The sequence below is a fragment of the Drosophila kikkawai genome, chromosome 2L (assembly GCF_030179895.1).
Source record: "Drosophila kikkawai strain 14028-0561.14 chromosome 2L, DkikHiC1v2, whole genome shotgun sequence".
Lineage (NCBI taxonomy): Eukaryota > Metazoa > Arthropoda > Insecta > Diptera > Drosophilidae > Drosophila > Drosophila kikkawai.
In genome coordinates this window covers 15,106,295-15,124,019 of record NC_091728.1, presented here as the reverse complement: position 1 = coordinate 15,124,019, position 17,725 = coordinate 15,106,295, and the positions used below count along the sequence as shown (strand labels likewise).

The 17,725-nt window shown below is 51.6% G+C and overlaps 1 protein-coding gene across 14 annotated transcripts in view; it reads right to left on the bottom strand.

The window, feature by feature from the left end:
* Positions 1-1,498: 1,498 nt before the first annotated feature.
* Positions 1,499-17,725, bottom strand: part of dpy (fibrillin-like protein dumpy) — a 120,202-nt gene continuing 103,975 nt past the window's right edge. For 12 of the 14 annotated variants that reach the window (XM_070284908.1, XM_070284909.1, XM_070284879.1 and 9 more), the window contains 9 exons: positions 11,468-12,127; positions 10,472-11,401; positions 8,514-10,202; positions 8,022-8,222; positions 7,766-7,960; positions 6,708-7,706; positions 3,417-6,644; positions 2,778-3,203; positions 1,499-2,526 (listed from right to left, as the gene is read on the bottom strand). In XM_070284908.1, coding sequence (XP_070141009.1) covers positions 2,285-2,526; positions 2,778-3,203; positions 3,417-6,644; positions 6,708-7,706; positions 7,766-7,960; positions 8,022-8,222; positions 8,514-10,202; positions 10,472-11,401; positions 11,468-12,127 — 8,570 coding nt within the window. In that variant the 3' untranslated portion in view covers positions 1,499-2,284. Of the gene's footprint in view, positions 2,527-2,777; positions 3,204-3,416; positions 6,645-6,707; positions 7,707-7,765; positions 7,961-8,021; positions 8,223-8,513; positions 10,203-10,471; positions 11,402-11,467; positions 12,128-13,015; positions 13,670-13,726; positions 15,140-15,289; positions 17,309-17,380; positions 17,696-17,725 lie in introns of all 14 variants that reach the window. The other 2 variants (XM_070284931.1, XM_070284928.1) reach the window with 2 other exon arrangements.

Genomic DNA, 17,725 nt, shown 5'->3' with positions numbered 1-17,725 from the left:
TATGGTTCTCTCTCTCGCTGGCGGAAGACTCTCCCGGAGAGCTTGGTGTGTTGATAGCAGAGGGGCAGATATGAAAGGAACCACTGCCCGTAATGGGCATTATGAGCTACGGGTTAAGCTAGTTGCTTGAATATTAATTCAGATTAAATGGGCCGACAAAGAAGAAGCTACAGTAGCTTGATTGTCCAGATTCGAGGCAGTTTCCAATTGAAATGCTGGCTTTAAATTTAATAAAATAATTAGCAAGCTTCAGTTTTAATCAGAAATAAGTCACAATCTTGAATTTTGTTTATTTATATTTATTTATTTATTAGTTTACAATAAGCGATTACAATTATGTTCGTTTCTCGTTTTTTCTTCTCTTTTACAAGTACAATTTAACTATTGTGTTTTCTTTTTACAATTAGAGAGCTTTCTTATTTCATTTTTAATATTTGCTGCCAGTGCAAAAAGTTGTGTTTACTCAGAGTTGAACTCTGTGTTTAAGCATTTTTTAAAATATATTTTTTATAGCGGTTCTTCCAAAGAAAAATAAAAGTGTTTTTTAGTGAATATTGTGAACGATGCTGGGTTATTTTTTATAATTTGTGCACTTGTTTAAATCACTCCCGGGAAGGAGTTCTCTGGTTTATCTTGGGCTTATTAAGAAAATAATTTTATGCCTGGCTTGGGTTCGGATTTGTGGAAAGACCTATAAACAATAATAAGCTACTAAAAATACCATGGGGATTGCCTGTTTTATTTACAAATTCTGTCTGTCTCTTTGTGTGTCGTTCTGAGTGCGAGTTTATTTCATATTTTATGGTATTTTACTATCAAGAAAATTCCCTTTCTTCACGTTCGGCTTAAAGTAGTGACTATACATTTTGTTTACGTTTAATAATATTAATTTAAAACTTCATTTTTTAATAATTTAATTTTATCCAGACCGCCCGCAGCTCGCCAAACAGACCAACCACTGATCAGCCCCCAGCAGGATCGAACACGAACTGTAAACAGGCGCCGGAAGCGGAAATTCGCTGCTTTGCTTCCGGCGCGTTGACAGCTTCGAGCCAAATCCTGAGAGAGCATATGGATGGGTAGGTGAGGCAGGCTCGACAGCCCTGGTTCGTTGCCTTTTTAAGTACTTTCTACTTTCTTTCGTCTCTACTACATATTAGTAAATTAGTGGAAGTATCTCTTTTGCATTAAAAACAATCACAACAATTTAATATTAATTGACTAAAAAACTACAAAAATAATAGGGGTTATTTGTATATAGTAGAGTGTAGTAAGAGGTCGGAGGGGGAGGGACAGAGGTCAAAATCAAATCCTCCATTAGTCGTCGTTGCGATTAAAATTATAAACAAACCTAGTGTTTCCTATGCAATATAGATATATAAGATATAAGATATCCTTTGTGCGCTGTTGACGCCTCAGTGGCAGTAATGGTTCTGCTTTCGCTACAAGTCCTGGACAGGATTTCGCGTGTGCCTTGAGCCTTGCTCTTGGTTCTTCATGCGTGTGTGTGTGTGTGTGTGTGTGATACCTAGGGCTTGTGTAGAATCCATCTAAGGACAATCGTTGTCATATTGTCCTGTGGTTTTACGAGGGCCACACGCGAAATGTCCTTACTGCTAGAGAGAGTATTATTCTGGAGTGCATTGTTCGGTCTTTTGTTGGAAATCAAAGGCAGTTTTCAATTTTAACAGGCTAGTATCGTGTTTCGCGATTATTATAAAATTACAGGAAGTAGTCTCGCGTGTGTGTGTGCGTGTGTCTGTGCTATAATACAAGTGTCCTCGTCGTCGTCGTACCCACACCCTAAACGTTTATAGGAAGTCCTTAGTTATGCATATAGTGTAACAATATTAATATTGATAATCGACTAATGAAGAAGTTGCCGTTAGAGGACGAGAATTCGTTTGTAGTTGCCCTCCGTCCGTACAAACGCTACGCGGAACTCTCATGTTAGTGGGAAGAGAGGAGAATACTAAACGTTAATACAATTAGTAAAATTATTTTCTTAAGCTACTAAATTACGAGCATACTTTTCTCGCTTTGCTTTTTACACTTCATTTCTTCATTTTCTCTTTCTTTCCGAGTTTCGTTTCACAAATGTACTTTTGTTTTTCTTTCATTTCTTTCACGCTTTAGTTATAGTTTCTGTTTCATTTTCCAGAACTTTTTGCACTTTTTTGCTTTTCAAATTCACATTGATTTCATTTTCTTTCGATTTTCCTACAGACTAAAAGATATAGCTAGGTGTTTGTGTATGTCAGTGTGTGTGTGTTTTACGTTTCATTTAAGATATGTAGTCCGGCGTGGGCTCGGGCACAGCGTCGGGATTGGCGAACAGAGGGTTGGGAAACTCTGGCGGGTGGGGCAGGGGGGCAATGGTCTTGGGTCTTCTTCTGTAGGCCATAAGCCAGCAGGAAACCGCCACGGCCACGGCCACAAGAGCCAGTAGAGCCGTGATGACCAGAGCAATGATCAGGCCCACCATCGAAACGCAAATATCCTCAACGCGCTGAGCCGCCGGTTTGACTGGAAAAGAAAAGCAAGAGATATTCAAATTAGATTGATATAATACTAAGAGAGATATATCTCTCGATTGGAGGTGGAAATAAAATAGATTGTAAAATCGATTAATTGATTTTTTTTTTTCAATTATGCAGTACATTGATATACATTTTCAGAATCGCTTTAATCACTAGAAACCTATTTATTTCCAGCTCTTCTGTCGAGATACATACATATATGCACGTTCCCTATAAAGTATAAAGAGGACTACTCACTGTTGGCATCATTCAGGCCCTGGCCGCTGCGCTTCTCGAATGTGAGAATGGCATTCGACGAAATGGTAATCTCTTCGCGCAGTTGACCCTCCACACCCGAGTTGGTGGCAATGGCGGTCGTATCGGTAGAGTTATCCGCAATGGCGCGACGGCGACGCCCGAAGGCATTGTAGCCGCCGCAGTTTACAGGCTGGCAGCGTCCAAAGCAGACGCGTATGTTGCACTGGAAGCGGATGTTGTCGCTGGACGGGAACTTGAAGGCATTGAAGCTGGCTAGAAGGCTGTTAGTATCCGGGTTGTACTCCCAATTGCCAAAGATACTGGTATCGGTGGCGCAGCCATTCTCATCCGTGACCAAATACTCATTCTGGACATTGTCCTCCATGGTCTTGGCTATGCAGGAGCGGGCAAAGCCTCCATAAATGGCTGTTTTTGAAGAAGGAAATGTTTTATTATATATAAGTAATGCTTTTAGATATGGATATTTATATTAAGAAAATATTAAGATTAAGATTTTTTAATTATAAAAATTATTGAAATAAAACTTGGACAACAAATTCTTAAGAAGTTGGGCATTCATAATAAAAAATAAGAAACAATTAAATACCTTTTACCCCTCCCTTAATATATAATACTTACTGGCTGGTTCCACGTCCACTTGCAACTTGAGATTGTCGCCGATCTCGGCCGAGTTGATCTCCTCGCCCTCGTTGGTTATGATTCTCATCTGGCAGATGGGCGGCGGTCCTGTGTTGGCTATTGTACCAGCAGTCGTCAGCATGGACACATTAAAGCCCAGGGTAACGTTCCTTTCGCCCGTCTGGTAGACACACTTGATGTTGTAGGCCTGAGCCTTGTAGGTCACGAGCTTGGGATGCTTCTGGATGACCAGCACAAAGCTGGCCACATCCTTCACGGCCTGCATGCTGCAGCTACCAAAGTGAACGCGGAAGATCTCGGTGCGTGGGACAGTTTCTCCGGCCAGATTGACCACTCGTCGGCACTCCTCGTCCTTGCTGTGACCCTTCACATACAGAACTCCATTGAAACCGGGCTCTGTGATGTGGATCTCCACCTGGACGCCATCGGCCAGACAGCTGACCACCATGTCGGGTCGTGGGAAATCGGTACGGAAGTTGGTGTGGTTGCAGTGGAGGTCGGGATTTCCTGTGTAACCAGTTATGCACTGGCACTGGGCGCGATGATTGACGGCATTGCAGAAGGCATTCACTCCGCAGGCCTTGGTCAGGCAGGGATCCTCACAGGTCTTGGTGTCCAGGTTACAGAAACGGTTATCGGCGCACTGATCATTGCTGGTGCATTCCGGTGGCTCTTCCGGCTGGCATTCGCCGCGAGGCGTCAGACGGTAGCCCAGGTCAATGGGGCAAGTACAACGTCCGCGTTCGTCAATTACCATTCCACGCTCCAAGGCACACACGCAGTGTCCACTCTCATCGATGCGGAAGCCCTGCTCCACTTGGCAGGGAGTGCAGTACTCGTAGATATCTAAGGCAGTGCCCGGCGGGCAGACACACTGTCCATCCACGTCCCGGACAAAGCCCTTCTCGATGACGCACAGAGAACGCTTGTCGCACTGCACGGCCGCATTGCCGGTGTAGCCTTCCAGGCACTCGCAGATCATGGTCCTAACGGGCAAGGTGTCCCGGACGCGGCACTCTGCGTTGACTCCACATGGCTGGGTGGCATTGCAGGGATTCACGCACTCACCGCGCAGGCAGGCTCGTTGACTAGGACAATCCGCGTCGCTGATGCAGATGGGCACCTGGCGCTCTGACTCGCAGCCATTTCTTCCAGGCACGGTTCCTGGCGGGCAGGCGCATTGCGGCCGATGCTGGTACACCTTGCACAACTCATCCTGCGCACAAATCGCAGTGGTGGCGCAAGGATCATTGCATTTGCCATTCACGCAAGCCTTGTCCGTGGGACACTCATCATCAGAACGGCATCCCAAGGGAGTACAAGCAATCCTGGCATTTCCACCATGTCCTGGAATGCACTCGCACACGGCGCGATGCTCTATGGCCAGGCACTGGGCATTGGTTCCACACTGCTCGCCCTGGCAGGCGGGCACGCAGAGCTGGTTGCGGCAAGCGTGGGTTCCTGGACAGTCGGAGTTGATGCTGCACTCGATCTTGGAGCACTCGAACTCGGGATTACCCTCGTAGCCCTGGCGACAGGTGCACACCGGCTTGTGGTCCTTGATGCGGCACTCCGCATTCAAACCGCAGTTGCAGGGATCTCGGCAGACGCCATTAAGGCAGGACTTATCCGCCGGACAATCCGAGTCAGAGATGCATCCTCCCACCTTGGTGATTCCTGTCGTGGGCTTGCAGCTTCCACTGCCGCTGCTGATGTATCCATCGGGGCAAATGCAGATCATTGTGCGCACAGGGGAAGTGGGCGTCACTTGGCATTGGGCAGGCCGTTGGCATGGTTCCAAAACCAGACAGGGATCCACGCACTGTTCGTTGATGCAGGCCTGGCGGGCAGGACAGTCGGTGTCCAGCCGGCAGAGGGGTTGCGGTGGGGGTCGGCAGTCCACGTAAGGATTACCCAGGAAGTCGGCGGGACAGCGGCACACGGCCAGGTGATTCTGGGCCCGGCATTCCGCTCGCGGAGCACAAGGGTTGTGGTAGACGCAGGGATTAACACACTGCTCATTCTGGCAGGTCTTGTCCGTAGGGCAGTCGTTGTTGCTGCTGCAGCCGATGACGCGACAACGCTCGTATGGATTACCGCGGTAGCCACTCAGGCAGCGGCACTGGGCACGGTTGGACTGGACATAGCACTCGGCATTGGGGCCGCAGGGATCGTTGATCAGGCAGGGATTGATGCAGTCTCCATTAACGCAGGCCTTGCCCGAGTCACACTCGCTGTCCACGCGACAGCCGATGGAGCGACAGGCGGCATAGGGATTGCCCTCAAAGCCGTCCTGGCAGCTGCACACAGCGCGATGCTGGGTGACCTGGCAGATGGCATTGGTTCCACAGTTGCAGGGATTGCGGCACTGTCGATGAATGCAGGCCTCCTGATCGGGGCAGTCCTGATCGCTCTCACATCCCGGCGGACTAGGCAGCACCAGCTGCCGGCACTCGCCACTGGCATCGGGCACCTGGGATTCGGGACACTCACAGACCATGGTTCGCACTGGAACGCTGTCCAAGACGCTGCACTGGGCAGATCTGGAGCAGGGTGAGAGCTCTGTGCACGGGTTCTGGCACTTGACATCGATGCAGGCTAGGCCACTGGGGCAATCGCCATCATCTCGGCACACAGGCTCTGCCAGACGCGGCTCGCAGTACGAGTAGGGATTTCCCAAAGGCAAATGCTCCGGGCAGCGACAGACAGCGCGATGCTGCAACGCCTGGCAATGGGCATTCTGGGCACAAGGATTCTGCTGGCCACAAGGGCTCACACACTGGTTGGATACGCAGGCCAGGTTGGAGGCGCAGTCATAGTCAGAGTGGCATTCCAGGCGCAGGCAGCGCACAAACGGATCTCCCTCCAAGCCCACAGGACAACGGCAATTGGCGCGATGATTCCGTCCAAAGCACTCGGCATTCAGGGAGCAGGGATCCGTGATCAGGCAGGGATTGACGCACTCACGGTTGAGACACTGCTTGTCGCCGCTGCACTCGTCATCCGACTGGCAGCCAATGGGAGCGCAGCCAAACTGGGCATTGCCCGAGTAACCAGGCTTGCAGTAGCAAACAGGATGATGGTTCTTCACGGAGCACTCGGCATTGGGTCCACAGTTGCAAGGACTCACACACTGGGTGTTGATGCAGGCCTCGGTGGCGGGGCAGTCGGCGCTGGACTTGCAGCCCACGGTTATCACTCCAGAAGCTGGGGGAGATTATGATGTTAATTGACTTTGCCAGGAAGGTTATAATATATTGCTAGACTTACGTGGTATGCAGCGATCCTGAGGATGCCCAGTGTAATCTGGGGGACAGCGACAGATGGCCTTGCGGTTCTGCACATGGCAGTAGGCACCAATGCCACAGGCATCCGCAGCGCAAGGATTCACACAGAGCTCATTGCGGCAGGTCTTATCTCTGGGGCAATCATCATCCCGAGCACAACCTGGAGCATTGGGTATTCTGGGTCTTTCCACCTCCGTGGAGTAGCATTCGATGCGTGGATTGCCCTGGTAACCCTTCGGGCAGTTGCACTGCGCGTAGTGATCCCGGGCCGTACATTGGGCATTGACGCCACAGCGTTCCAGGCGGCAGGCATCTAGGCAGTTGCCATTCGAGCAGATTTCAGGATTGGCGCACTCCGAGTTGTGTTGACAGCCCACGCTGACAGTGGGTCGTTTAATGGCCACACAATTGCCAGAGTTATCGGTCACAGTGTCGCTGGGACACTTGCAGATCATAGTACGCAGCGGCAGGGTGTCCAGGACATTGCAGGTCTGCTGGGGCGTGCAAACGTGAGGACTTGCGCAGGGATCTGCGCATCTCTCATTGATGCAGGCCAATCTTGAGGGGCAGTCGGCATCCTGGACGCACTGCGGCTTCGGCGTCTTCTGTGGTATATCGCACTGGACGAAGGGATTGCCCTGGTATCCGGGTCGGCACTCGCACTGAGGCTGATGGCGACGACCCACACACAAGGCATTGAGAGCGCAGGTCTCCTGTTCGCAGACCGGACGGCAGACACGATTCAAACGATCGCAGGCCTCGTGATCGGCACAATCCTCGTTGTATTGACAATGACCCGTGATGCAGGAGATGAAGGGATTGCCCTGGGTTCCGGCGGGACAGCTGCACACGGCCTGGTGGTTCTGGGGCAGGCACTGGGCACCGCTGCCGCAACGCACCTGGCCATGGGTGCAGGGATTCACGCAGTTCTCGTTCAGGCAGGCCTTGTCGTAAGGACAGTCGGCATGGATCTTGCACTCAGCTAAAGGTTAACACGGATGAGTGCCTGATTCTTGGAGGGATTTTCATGTTAATACTCACGTTTGTAGCACTGAACCTGGGGGTCACCACCCCATCCTGCAGGACAATAGCAAATTGGACGATAGTTCTGCACGCGACACTCGGCATTGCCGGCGCAAGGATTGGCTTCGGCACAGGGATCCTGGCAACGCTGATTGATGCAGGCCTCATTGGCCTGGCACTCCGAGTCATGGGTGCAGCCAGCAATGATTACAGCTGGAGTTGAGATACCATTTAAATTTAAAGTAAACAAGGATTAAGGAGATTGTGAACTTACGTGGCTGATAGCAGTTGGTGAAGGGATCTCCTTGGGTTTCTGGCGGGCAGCTGCAGATGGCGCGATGCTGCTGGGCCAAACACTGGGCTGTGCGGGCACAAGGCGAGGCATCCAGGCAGGGATTGACACAGTTACCAGAGCGACAGGCCTCCGTGTCCTGGCACTGATCATGCGAAGTACAGCCCTGGTCACGAGCGGGTTCTAAACCATAAAATCAAAGATTAGTTTTCATATTTTTAGTTTAAAAAAAGCTTGCAAAGTGCGGCCAGTGTAGAGCAGTTAAGAGTTATAGAGTGCATCTTAAGGATACATATATACAAGTACAAGGTGCAAGGCTATAAAAAGGATTTATATTTAATTTGTATATTTAATAAAAACTGCTGCTGGAATGAAAAAAGCAAAACTCAGAAATAAAGCATAAATAAAGGATCATTATCCTCTTAAGCAATCCTCAAGCAACTTAATCTTCTACAAACTTTGTCCTTAACCCACCTTTACGACATCCTATATCAGCGTCACCCACATAACCAGGCTCACAGCGACAGATCATGGTGCGCAGAGGAAGAGTATCCACCACCTCACAGATGGCATTGGCTCCACAAGGATGTGTGACCGCGCAAGGATTCTTGCACTCGCCTCCAAAGCAAGCCAGTTTGCTGGGACACTCAGCGTCCATGGTGCAGCCCTCGGGTTGAGCTGGGACCAAATCACACCTAACCGCCGGATTGCCGCTGAAACCCACTGGACAACGGCACTGGGCACGATGATTATCCACTCGACATTGGGCTCCAATACCGCAATTGCAAGGATCCTCACAGCGTTCATTGCGGCAGGCCAAATGGAAGGAGCACTCGTCATCCGAGCGACACTCGGGACGCTCGCAACGGACCAAGGGATTGCCTCGATAACCGTCAGGACAATGACACCTGGCTCGGTGGTTGAAGTCAGCCCGGCAGATGGCTCCCGTTCCACATTGGGTAAATCCACAGGGATCCACGCACTGCTGATTGATGCAGGCCTCCGTGGCGGCACATTCGCCATCCGATCGGCAGCCCAGTAAATAGCAGTGCTGCAGGGCATTGCCGGTATAACCCTCGTTGCAGACGCACAGCGGTCGATGGAGCTGGACATGGCAGCGTGCCTGTTGGGCGCACAGGTTGGACTGCTCGCAGGGATTGCGGCAAACCTGATTGATGCAGGCCTTGTCATTGGTGCAGTCATTATCGCTAATGCACTCCGGTTTGGGGGGCTGAATCTCAGGGATCTGCCTCAGGCACTCGGCATATGGTGAACCATAGAATTCCGGTGGACAGCTGCAGACAGCCTTGTGGTTGATCGCCCGACAAATGGCATTATTGCCGCAGGCATTCAGGCAAGGATCACGGCACTTCTGGCTCACACAAGCCCTATCCCTGGAGCAATCTTCGTTAATCACGCACTCCGGATAGCTGCAGGTGGCGGCTCCATTACGCACACGGCAAATACCATTGCTGCGGCACGGCGAAGGCTGGCAGGGATCCACAGGTTCAGCCTGGCGAGGCTGCTCGCATTGCACGAAGGGATTGCCCACCATATTGGGCGGACAGCTACATACAGGACTGTGGTTAATTGTCTGACAAACGGCTCCAAATCCACACTCTCCCACGCAGGCATCCACGCACTTGGCATTGATGCAGGCCCGATCCTTGGCACAGTCAGAGCTAAGAGTGCACTCAGGGCGACAGCCCTGTGCCAGAGGGTTACCAAAGAACCCTGGCAGGCACTCGCACACGGCCTTCTCGTTTTGAATCCTGCAAATCGAGTTGGGTCCACAGGGCGACGGATAGCAGGGATCCGAGGGAGGTGGCGGGGTTAGTAAACGCGTGCACTGCACAAAGGCATTGCCTGTATAGCCCGCCGGGCAGGAGCAGATTGGTATGTGATTATTCATGCTGCAAATGGCCTCCAGGCCACAGACTCCAGGACAAGGATCCTGGCACTTGTTACGGATGCAGGCCTGGTTTGCCGGGCACTCGGAGTTGCCCACACATTCGGGGCGACAGCCCTCGTAGGGATTGCCTATGTACTCCGCCTGGCTGCACTCGCAAACGAAGTTCTCGCCCTGCACACGGCAGATGGCATTAGTGCCGCAGGGAGAGGGGTAGCAAGGATTCTTGGGAGTTGGCGGGGGAGCGGGTATATCTGGAAAATAAAAGGTAATAAAATGGGTTAGGTTAAACGAATATATTTTAGACCTAATCTGCCTGGATTACAATATGCAAACTTGGGGTAAACAGGGGCAAGGAAAACCTAATAAAGGTCACTTGGGGAAAGGGACTCGTCTTTGGTCAATTACAAGTCAGTTATAGGATTCAGATCAGACATTTTTAAGATATAACCTCAGGGATGGACGTAAGATTAAGTTCAGACATTTTTAAAGAAAAATTTCAAGATAGGACTCGGATGCTTACTTTGAGGTATGGCCTGGCAAATACGGAAAGGATCACCAGTCATGCCCGCCGGGCATTGACAGTTGGGGGTGTGCAAGGTAACCCTACATTGGGCATTCTGACCACAGCTACCAGGACAAGGATCAGCGCACTTCTGGTTCATGCACGCCAAAGTATTAACGCACTCATCGTGACTGACACACTCCGGCCGGCAGTTCGGCGGTGTGCCTTGGAACTCCGGCAGACAGCGGCACTCCGCCTGATCGTTGACATTCCTGCACTGAGAATTGGGACCGCAGGGCGAGGGCTGGCAAGGATCGCGTACGATGTGTGGTAACCTAGGAATAGGACTGCACAGGGCATAGGCATTGCCGGTATATCCTGGGCTGCATTCGCACTGAGCCCTGTGCTGGATGGCCTGGCAGATGGCATTCAGGCCACACTTGCCCGGACACGGGTCCATGCATTTGTTGTTGATGCAGGCATGCACCTGGGAGCAGTCGGAGCTGGAATAGCATTCCAGGCGGCAATTAGGCGGCTGGCCAAAGTATCCAGTGAGGCAGGAGCAAATGGCATTGCCGTTCCGCTCCAAGCACTGGGCGTTGGCGCCGCATGGCGAAGGCAGGCAGGGATTGGGTGGTGTTGGTGGTGGATCATCGCGTATGGGCGAACAGGATACAAAAGCATTGCCCGTCATCCGCTCGGGACAGTGGCACATGGCAATGTGGTTGACGGCATCGCAGAGAGCATTGGGGGCACAGTGTCCCGGACAGGGATCCACGCACTTTTGGTTCACACACGCTCGGTTCCGGGGACAATCCGAGTTCAAAACGCACTCTGGACGACACCCGATGTAGGGATCACCCTGGTACTCGGGCAGGCAAGAGCACTGGCCATTATTGCACAGAGCATTGGCTCCGCAGGGCGAGGGCTGGCAGGGATCGGAGGGAGCTGCAAGAGAAAGGGGGCCTAGTTTAGAGGAAACCTCGGGACATTCGGTTGGCTGGGGGATCATACTCTTCGGTGGTGGCGGTGGTGGCTGCAAGCGACAGCTGGTGAAGGGGTCTCCCGTGTAGCCCGCAGGACACGAGCAACTTGGCGTATGATTGATGACACTACACTGGGCGGCAAAGCCACAGGCTCCCGGACAAGGATCACGGCATTTCTCGTTGATGCAGGCCAAATTGCTGGGACATTCCGCATTGATGGTGCACTCTGGACGGCAGTAGGGCGCCGCTCCCACATAGTTGGGCAGGCAGGAGCAACTAGCTCCATTATTGACCACCCGACACTGTGAGTACGGTCCACAGGGTGATGGTACACATGGATCACGGACATCCTCCGACTTGGGTGGCTTCGGTGGCGGCTCCAGCAGGCAGCGGGTCAGCGCATCGCCGGTGAATCCTGGTAGGCACGAACACAATGGACTATGGTTCCTCACATGGCACTGGGCATTCAGACCACAAGCCCCGGGACATGGATCCTGGCACTTCTGGTTGATACAAGCCTTGTCCGCGGGACACTCGGCGCTAATCACACACTCCGGCCGGCATGAGGGCGGCGTGCCCACAAACTCCGGCAGGCAGGAGCAGATGGCCTGTCCCTGGGATTCGCGGCACTGGGAATTGGCACCACATGGCGATGGCTGACAGGGGTTGACATACTTCGGTGGGGTGGCTAAAGGGAATTTAAAGGATTTTTTCTTTTAGGATTTTTGGCACTCGAAAGCAGGGCGAAAGCGAAGCAGTGATTAAAAGCGACCCAAAAGCAAGTTTAACTATTCCTAAAGCTAGCATATTGTCACAGAGCAGGGAGAACGAGTCCTCTGGAAGACGATGAGCTGGAGATTATACAAATGAGGTAGCTGAAATAAGATTGGTTTAGGGTAAGGTTGAGTACAGCGTTGTTGTTTGAGAGAGCAGAGTTCCGGGATAAAATATCACAGCGTTTAGAATGATATCAAGTGTAAAGGGTATTTAAGACAGGAAATATCCTTTGTATAGGTTTTAATATCATTTTCTTTAGCTTTGGCATTGTAGCACAGGGTTTATTATCGTCGAGAGTATGAATGTGGTTAGGGAGAGCTGAGGATAAATATCACAGGGTTCAAAATGATATCAAGGAGCAAGAATATCTTAGACAACAAATATCCTTTGCAATGGGTTTGAGTCATTTTGCTTTGGCTTCACAAGGTTTTATTATAGACAAGAATGTGTATGTGGTTAGAGGAGAACGGAGTTCAGCTGGGATTGTGTTGGTCAATACGGCAGAGACAGAGACAGAGGAGGATTAAAGAGTTCCCTGCTTAAAAATAAGATCACTTAGCTGAGGATTAAAAAAATGTGTTCATTTAGAGTGCAGCGTTGTTTTTTAGAGCAGTAAAAACTTCTAGGATTAGGTTCGACTTAAAATAAGATGGCACAATATCACAGAACAAGGTCAATGGGTTTAGGGTTTCCACGAAAGGCAGCAGAGATTTCAAAAAATAAATAACCATATTATTGCTTAAAGAATAAAGCCGCATTAGGTTCAATATAAGGCATAACCCAAAATATATCTTCTTACGTTCTTGCTGCACTAAGCGACAGCTGAGATAGGGATTTCCCACAAAGCCCGGATGACACTCGCACACCGGACTGTGGTCAATCACCTGGCACTGGGCATTGAAGCCACAAACCCCGGGACAGGGGTCGCGGCACTTCTCCTGCATACAAGCCCTGTGGCTGGGACAGTCCGAGTTGACAGTGCACTCGGGTCGGCAGATCTCCGACGGATTTCCATAATAACCCGGCAGACACTGGCACACGCTCCAGTCATTGTGGGGTAGGCAAATGGCATTCACCCCACATGGACTGGGACTACAAGGTTGGATTCTAACTGGAGGTGGACTTGGCTCTGGTCTCCTACAAATGCTGTACGCATTGCCCACATAGCCCTCGGGACAGTAGCAGATGGGACTGTGGGCCACAACTCGACAGAGGGCCGACTGGCCGCAGCTGCCGGGACAGGGATCCAGGCACTTGTAGTTGCGACAGGCCTTGTCCGCCGGACAATCGGCGCTGCTTACGCACTCGGGCCGGCAGAAGGGCGGTGTGCCATGATACTGGGGACGGCAGGAGCACCGAGCACCGGCCGGTGTGGCCTGGCACTCGGAGTTCGGACCACAGGGCGAAGGCTGGCAGGGATTAACCACTTCGTCGCGTTCTACGGAAGGAATAACTGAGAGGTAAGGATTAGTTTGCAGTCTGGGAGAATCTTGGGAAGCTGTTTCGTTACCTATGGGCTGGCAGGCCAGCAGGGGATTGCCCGTCAGGTGGGGTGGACACACGCAACGGGGACTGTGGTTTTGCACGTGACAAATGGCACGAAGACCACAGGCTCCCGGGCAGGGATCCCGACACCTGAGATTCAAGCAGTACTTGTCCAGGGGACAGTCAGAGTTCGAGGTGCACTCCGGACGACAGGCGGGGGGAGTGCCCATAAAATCGGGCAAGCAGTAGCAAATTGCCTGCTCATGATAGGGGCGACATTGGGCATTGCGTCCACAAGGAGACGGTTGGCAGGGATTGACTATGGGAGCTCGCTGCGGCACAATGGCTGGTAGAGTCGAGGGAGGTACAGTGGCAGGCAGCGTGGGCGTGGGCTTGGGTTTCGGGTCACATCTTACAAAGGCATCGCCTTGCATTTGTTCCGGACACGAGCAGATGGCCAAGTGGTTGTACACCTTGCAGATGGCATTCAATCCGCAAGTACCTGGACAGGGATCTTGGCACTTCTGTCTAATACAAGCCTTATCTCTGGCACAGTCAGTGTTGAGTACACACTCCGGCCGGCAGCCCACATAGGGATCTCCTCGGTACTCCGGTATACAGCTGCACTTTCCATTGCTGCACACCGCATTAGGTCCACATCTCGATGGGTAGCAAGGATCCTGCACTGCCGTCGGTTCACGTTGAACGGTGGCTATCGGCGTGGGTTGGCAGGAAACGAAGGGGTTTCCGGTGTAGCCCGCTTGGCAGAAGCAATTGGGCACGTGATCATGGACACGGCACACTGCGTTGTAGGCGCACATTCCTGGGCATGGATCACGGCACTTTTGGTTAACGCAGGCCAAGTGCGAGGGGCAATCCGAGTGGACAACGCACTCTGGTCGGCAATTGGGCGGCGTTCCTCGGTAGTTGGGCAGGCAGACGCAGGCAGCAGCTCCAAAGCGATTGTGACACTGGGAGTAGGGACCACAAGGTGAGGGATAGCACGGATTGAACTCAAAGGCCGGCCTTGCCACGTCGTAATGTGGACGAGCTGGGACGTTAATTACTCCAGGAACTGGCTGTGGTCTCTGGGTATCGTAGTGAATGACCTCTTGAATCGGGGTTTGTGGGGTCGCAGGTATGGGTTGTGGCAGCGAAGGTATGTTGATAATTCCAGGTCTCGGTGTCGTTGAAGGTTGTGCAGGTTGTGGCTGTGCTGGAATATTTATCACGCCAGGAGCAGGTGACTGAGGCACCGATGGTATGTTAACCACACCGGGCCTTGCTACAGGAGTTGGCTGTGGCGTTGGATAGCTAACAACCTGAATTGGTGGATTTTGTGTCGGATACGTAGGCTGGGGTACGGATGGAATATTGATCACTCCAGGCGTCGGGTGCGGTCGTTGCGTTTCATATTGGACATCCTGGATTGGTTGTTGTGGGATCGTTGGCGACGGTTGCGATGGGATATTGATCACACCAGGAACTGGCGATGGCACAGGTTGAGGCACCGAAGGAATATTGATTATTCCTGGAGCCAGAGGAGTTGGTTGTGGCGTTGGGTAGGTCACATCGTAAACCGGTGGATTTTCAGGTGGATATGTTGGCTGCGGCGCCGAGGGAATGTTTAGCACTCCAGGTTTCGGTACCGAGATTGGTGGAGTTGGTTGCGATGGGATATTGATCACACCAGGAGCTGCCGGTGGCCCAGGTTGAGGCACTGAAGGAATATTGATTATTCCTGGAGCCGGAGGAGTTGGTTGTGGCGTTGGGTAGGTCACATCGTAAACCGGTGGATTTTGAGGTGGATATGTTGGCTGCAGCGCCGAGGGAATGTTAATAACTCCAGGTCTTGGTACCGGGATTGGTGGAGATGGTTGGGATGGGATATTGATCACACCAGGAACTGGCGATGGCACAGGTTGAGGCACCGAAGGAATATTGATTATTCCTGGAGCCGGAGGAGTTGGTTGTGGCGTTGGGTAGGTCACATCGTAAACCGGTGGATTTTGAGGTGGATATGTTGGCTGCGGTTTTGAAGGAATATTAACTATGCCTGGCGTAGGTGCAGGTGGATTTGGAACTGGGCTTGGAGCTGGTATATAGATGGGCTGCTGGGTTACCGGATAAACAGGTCGTGGCGGCGAGGGAATATTTATCACACCCGGCCTGGCCGGCGGAGGTGGATAATATACATCATATATGGCCGGGCGCTGTACCACCGGGGTGGTTGGCGTCGAATACACAGGCTGTGGCACAGAATGTATATTAACCACACCTGGTTGAGGGGCAGGTGTCGTATTTGGCGCCGGCAAGAAGATAGGTCTTTGGGAAACTGTGGGAGTTGGCTGCGTTATCGATGGAATATTCACCACTCCAGGTTGTTGAGGGATCGGATATTGGAAAGCTGGATAGTTGACGTCATAAACAGGTGGATTGGGTGTGGGATGCACTGGTTGAGGTGCTGAAGGTATATTTATTACACCTGGTCTTGGAGGAGGCGTTGGTTGTTCAGGTGAAGGTATAAACACTGGAGGCTGAGGTGGCGCCGGTATTGGATGAGGAACTGAAGGAATATTAACCACTCCAGGTTGTTTAGGAACTGGAGCAGGTGTCGTAGGGTAGTTAACATCGTAAACTGGTGGATTGGGTGAAGGATGCACCGGCTGAGGTGCTGAAGGTATATTAATTATTCCTGGTCTTGGAGGAGGCGTTGGTTGTTCAGGTGAAGGTATAAACACTGGAGGCTGAGGTGGCGCCGGTATTGGATGAGGAACTGAAGGAATATTAACCACTCCAGGTTGTTGAGGAACTGGAACAGGTGTCGTAGGGTAGTTAACATCGTAAACTGGTGGATTGGGTGAAGGATGCACCGGCTGAGGTGCAGAAGGTATATTAATTATTCCTGGTCTTGGAGGAGGTGTTGGTCTCTCAGGTGAAGGTATAAACACTGGAGGCTGAGGTGCCGCCGGTATTGGCTGATGCACCGACGGAATGTTGATCACTCCAGGTTGTTGAGGAGTTGGAGCAGATGTCGTAGGGTAGTTTACATCATACACCGGCGGATTCGGAGAAGGATAATCCGGCTGAGGCTGAGATGGGATATTCAGCACTCCAGGTTGTTGGGGAATCGGTGTCGGATAGTTAACATTATAAACAGGAGTCTGAGGTATAGGATAGCTCGGCTGCGGCACTGAAGGTATGTTAACAACACCCGGCTGTGGATAAGGTGGTGGAGATGGATTCACTGCCGAAGGTATGAAAGCAGGTCGCTGAGATGTCGGAGGCACCGGGCTTAGCACAGACGGAATGTTTACAACACCAGGTTGATGTGGAACAGGATACGCTTGCGTTGGATAGTTGACATCGTAAACCGGAGGCTGAGGTGAGGGGTAACCAGGCTGGGATACAGATGGAATATTCACTACTCCAGGTTGTGGGGGAATCGAAGCCTGCGCTGGATGGTAAACTGGCGCTGGGTATACAGGCTGCGGAGACGAAGGAATATTGACTACTCCCACAGGTTGTTGAATGTGCACTAGACCAGGTATGGCAACCGGATACGGAGGCGAAGGTGTGTCATATACAAGGGGCCTCATAGGTGTTTCTAATAAAATGGGCAAATGGTTTTTGTTAGGCGAATCTTCCAAAGATTTTGTGACTTCAATTATATCCTTACGTTTGGGATTCTCGTAGCAACGCGTGAGAGGATCACCCGTGTGCGTGGCTATGCAGTAGCAGATGGGACTGTGATAGTGCACGCGGCACTCGGCATTAATGCCGCAGACTCCGGGGCAGGGATCCACACACTTGTGCTGGACACAGGCCTTGTCGTACGAGCACTCTGAGTTCAGGGTGCACTCGGGACGACAGTTTGGCGGGCTACCATAGAACTCGGGCAGACAGGAGCAAACGGCCTGGTTGTTCGAGGGATGACACTGGGCATTGAGACCACAGGGCGAGGGGTCACAGGGAGTAAGGGCTACTACGGGAGCTGATGGGGAAGGAAATATATTATGTAGAT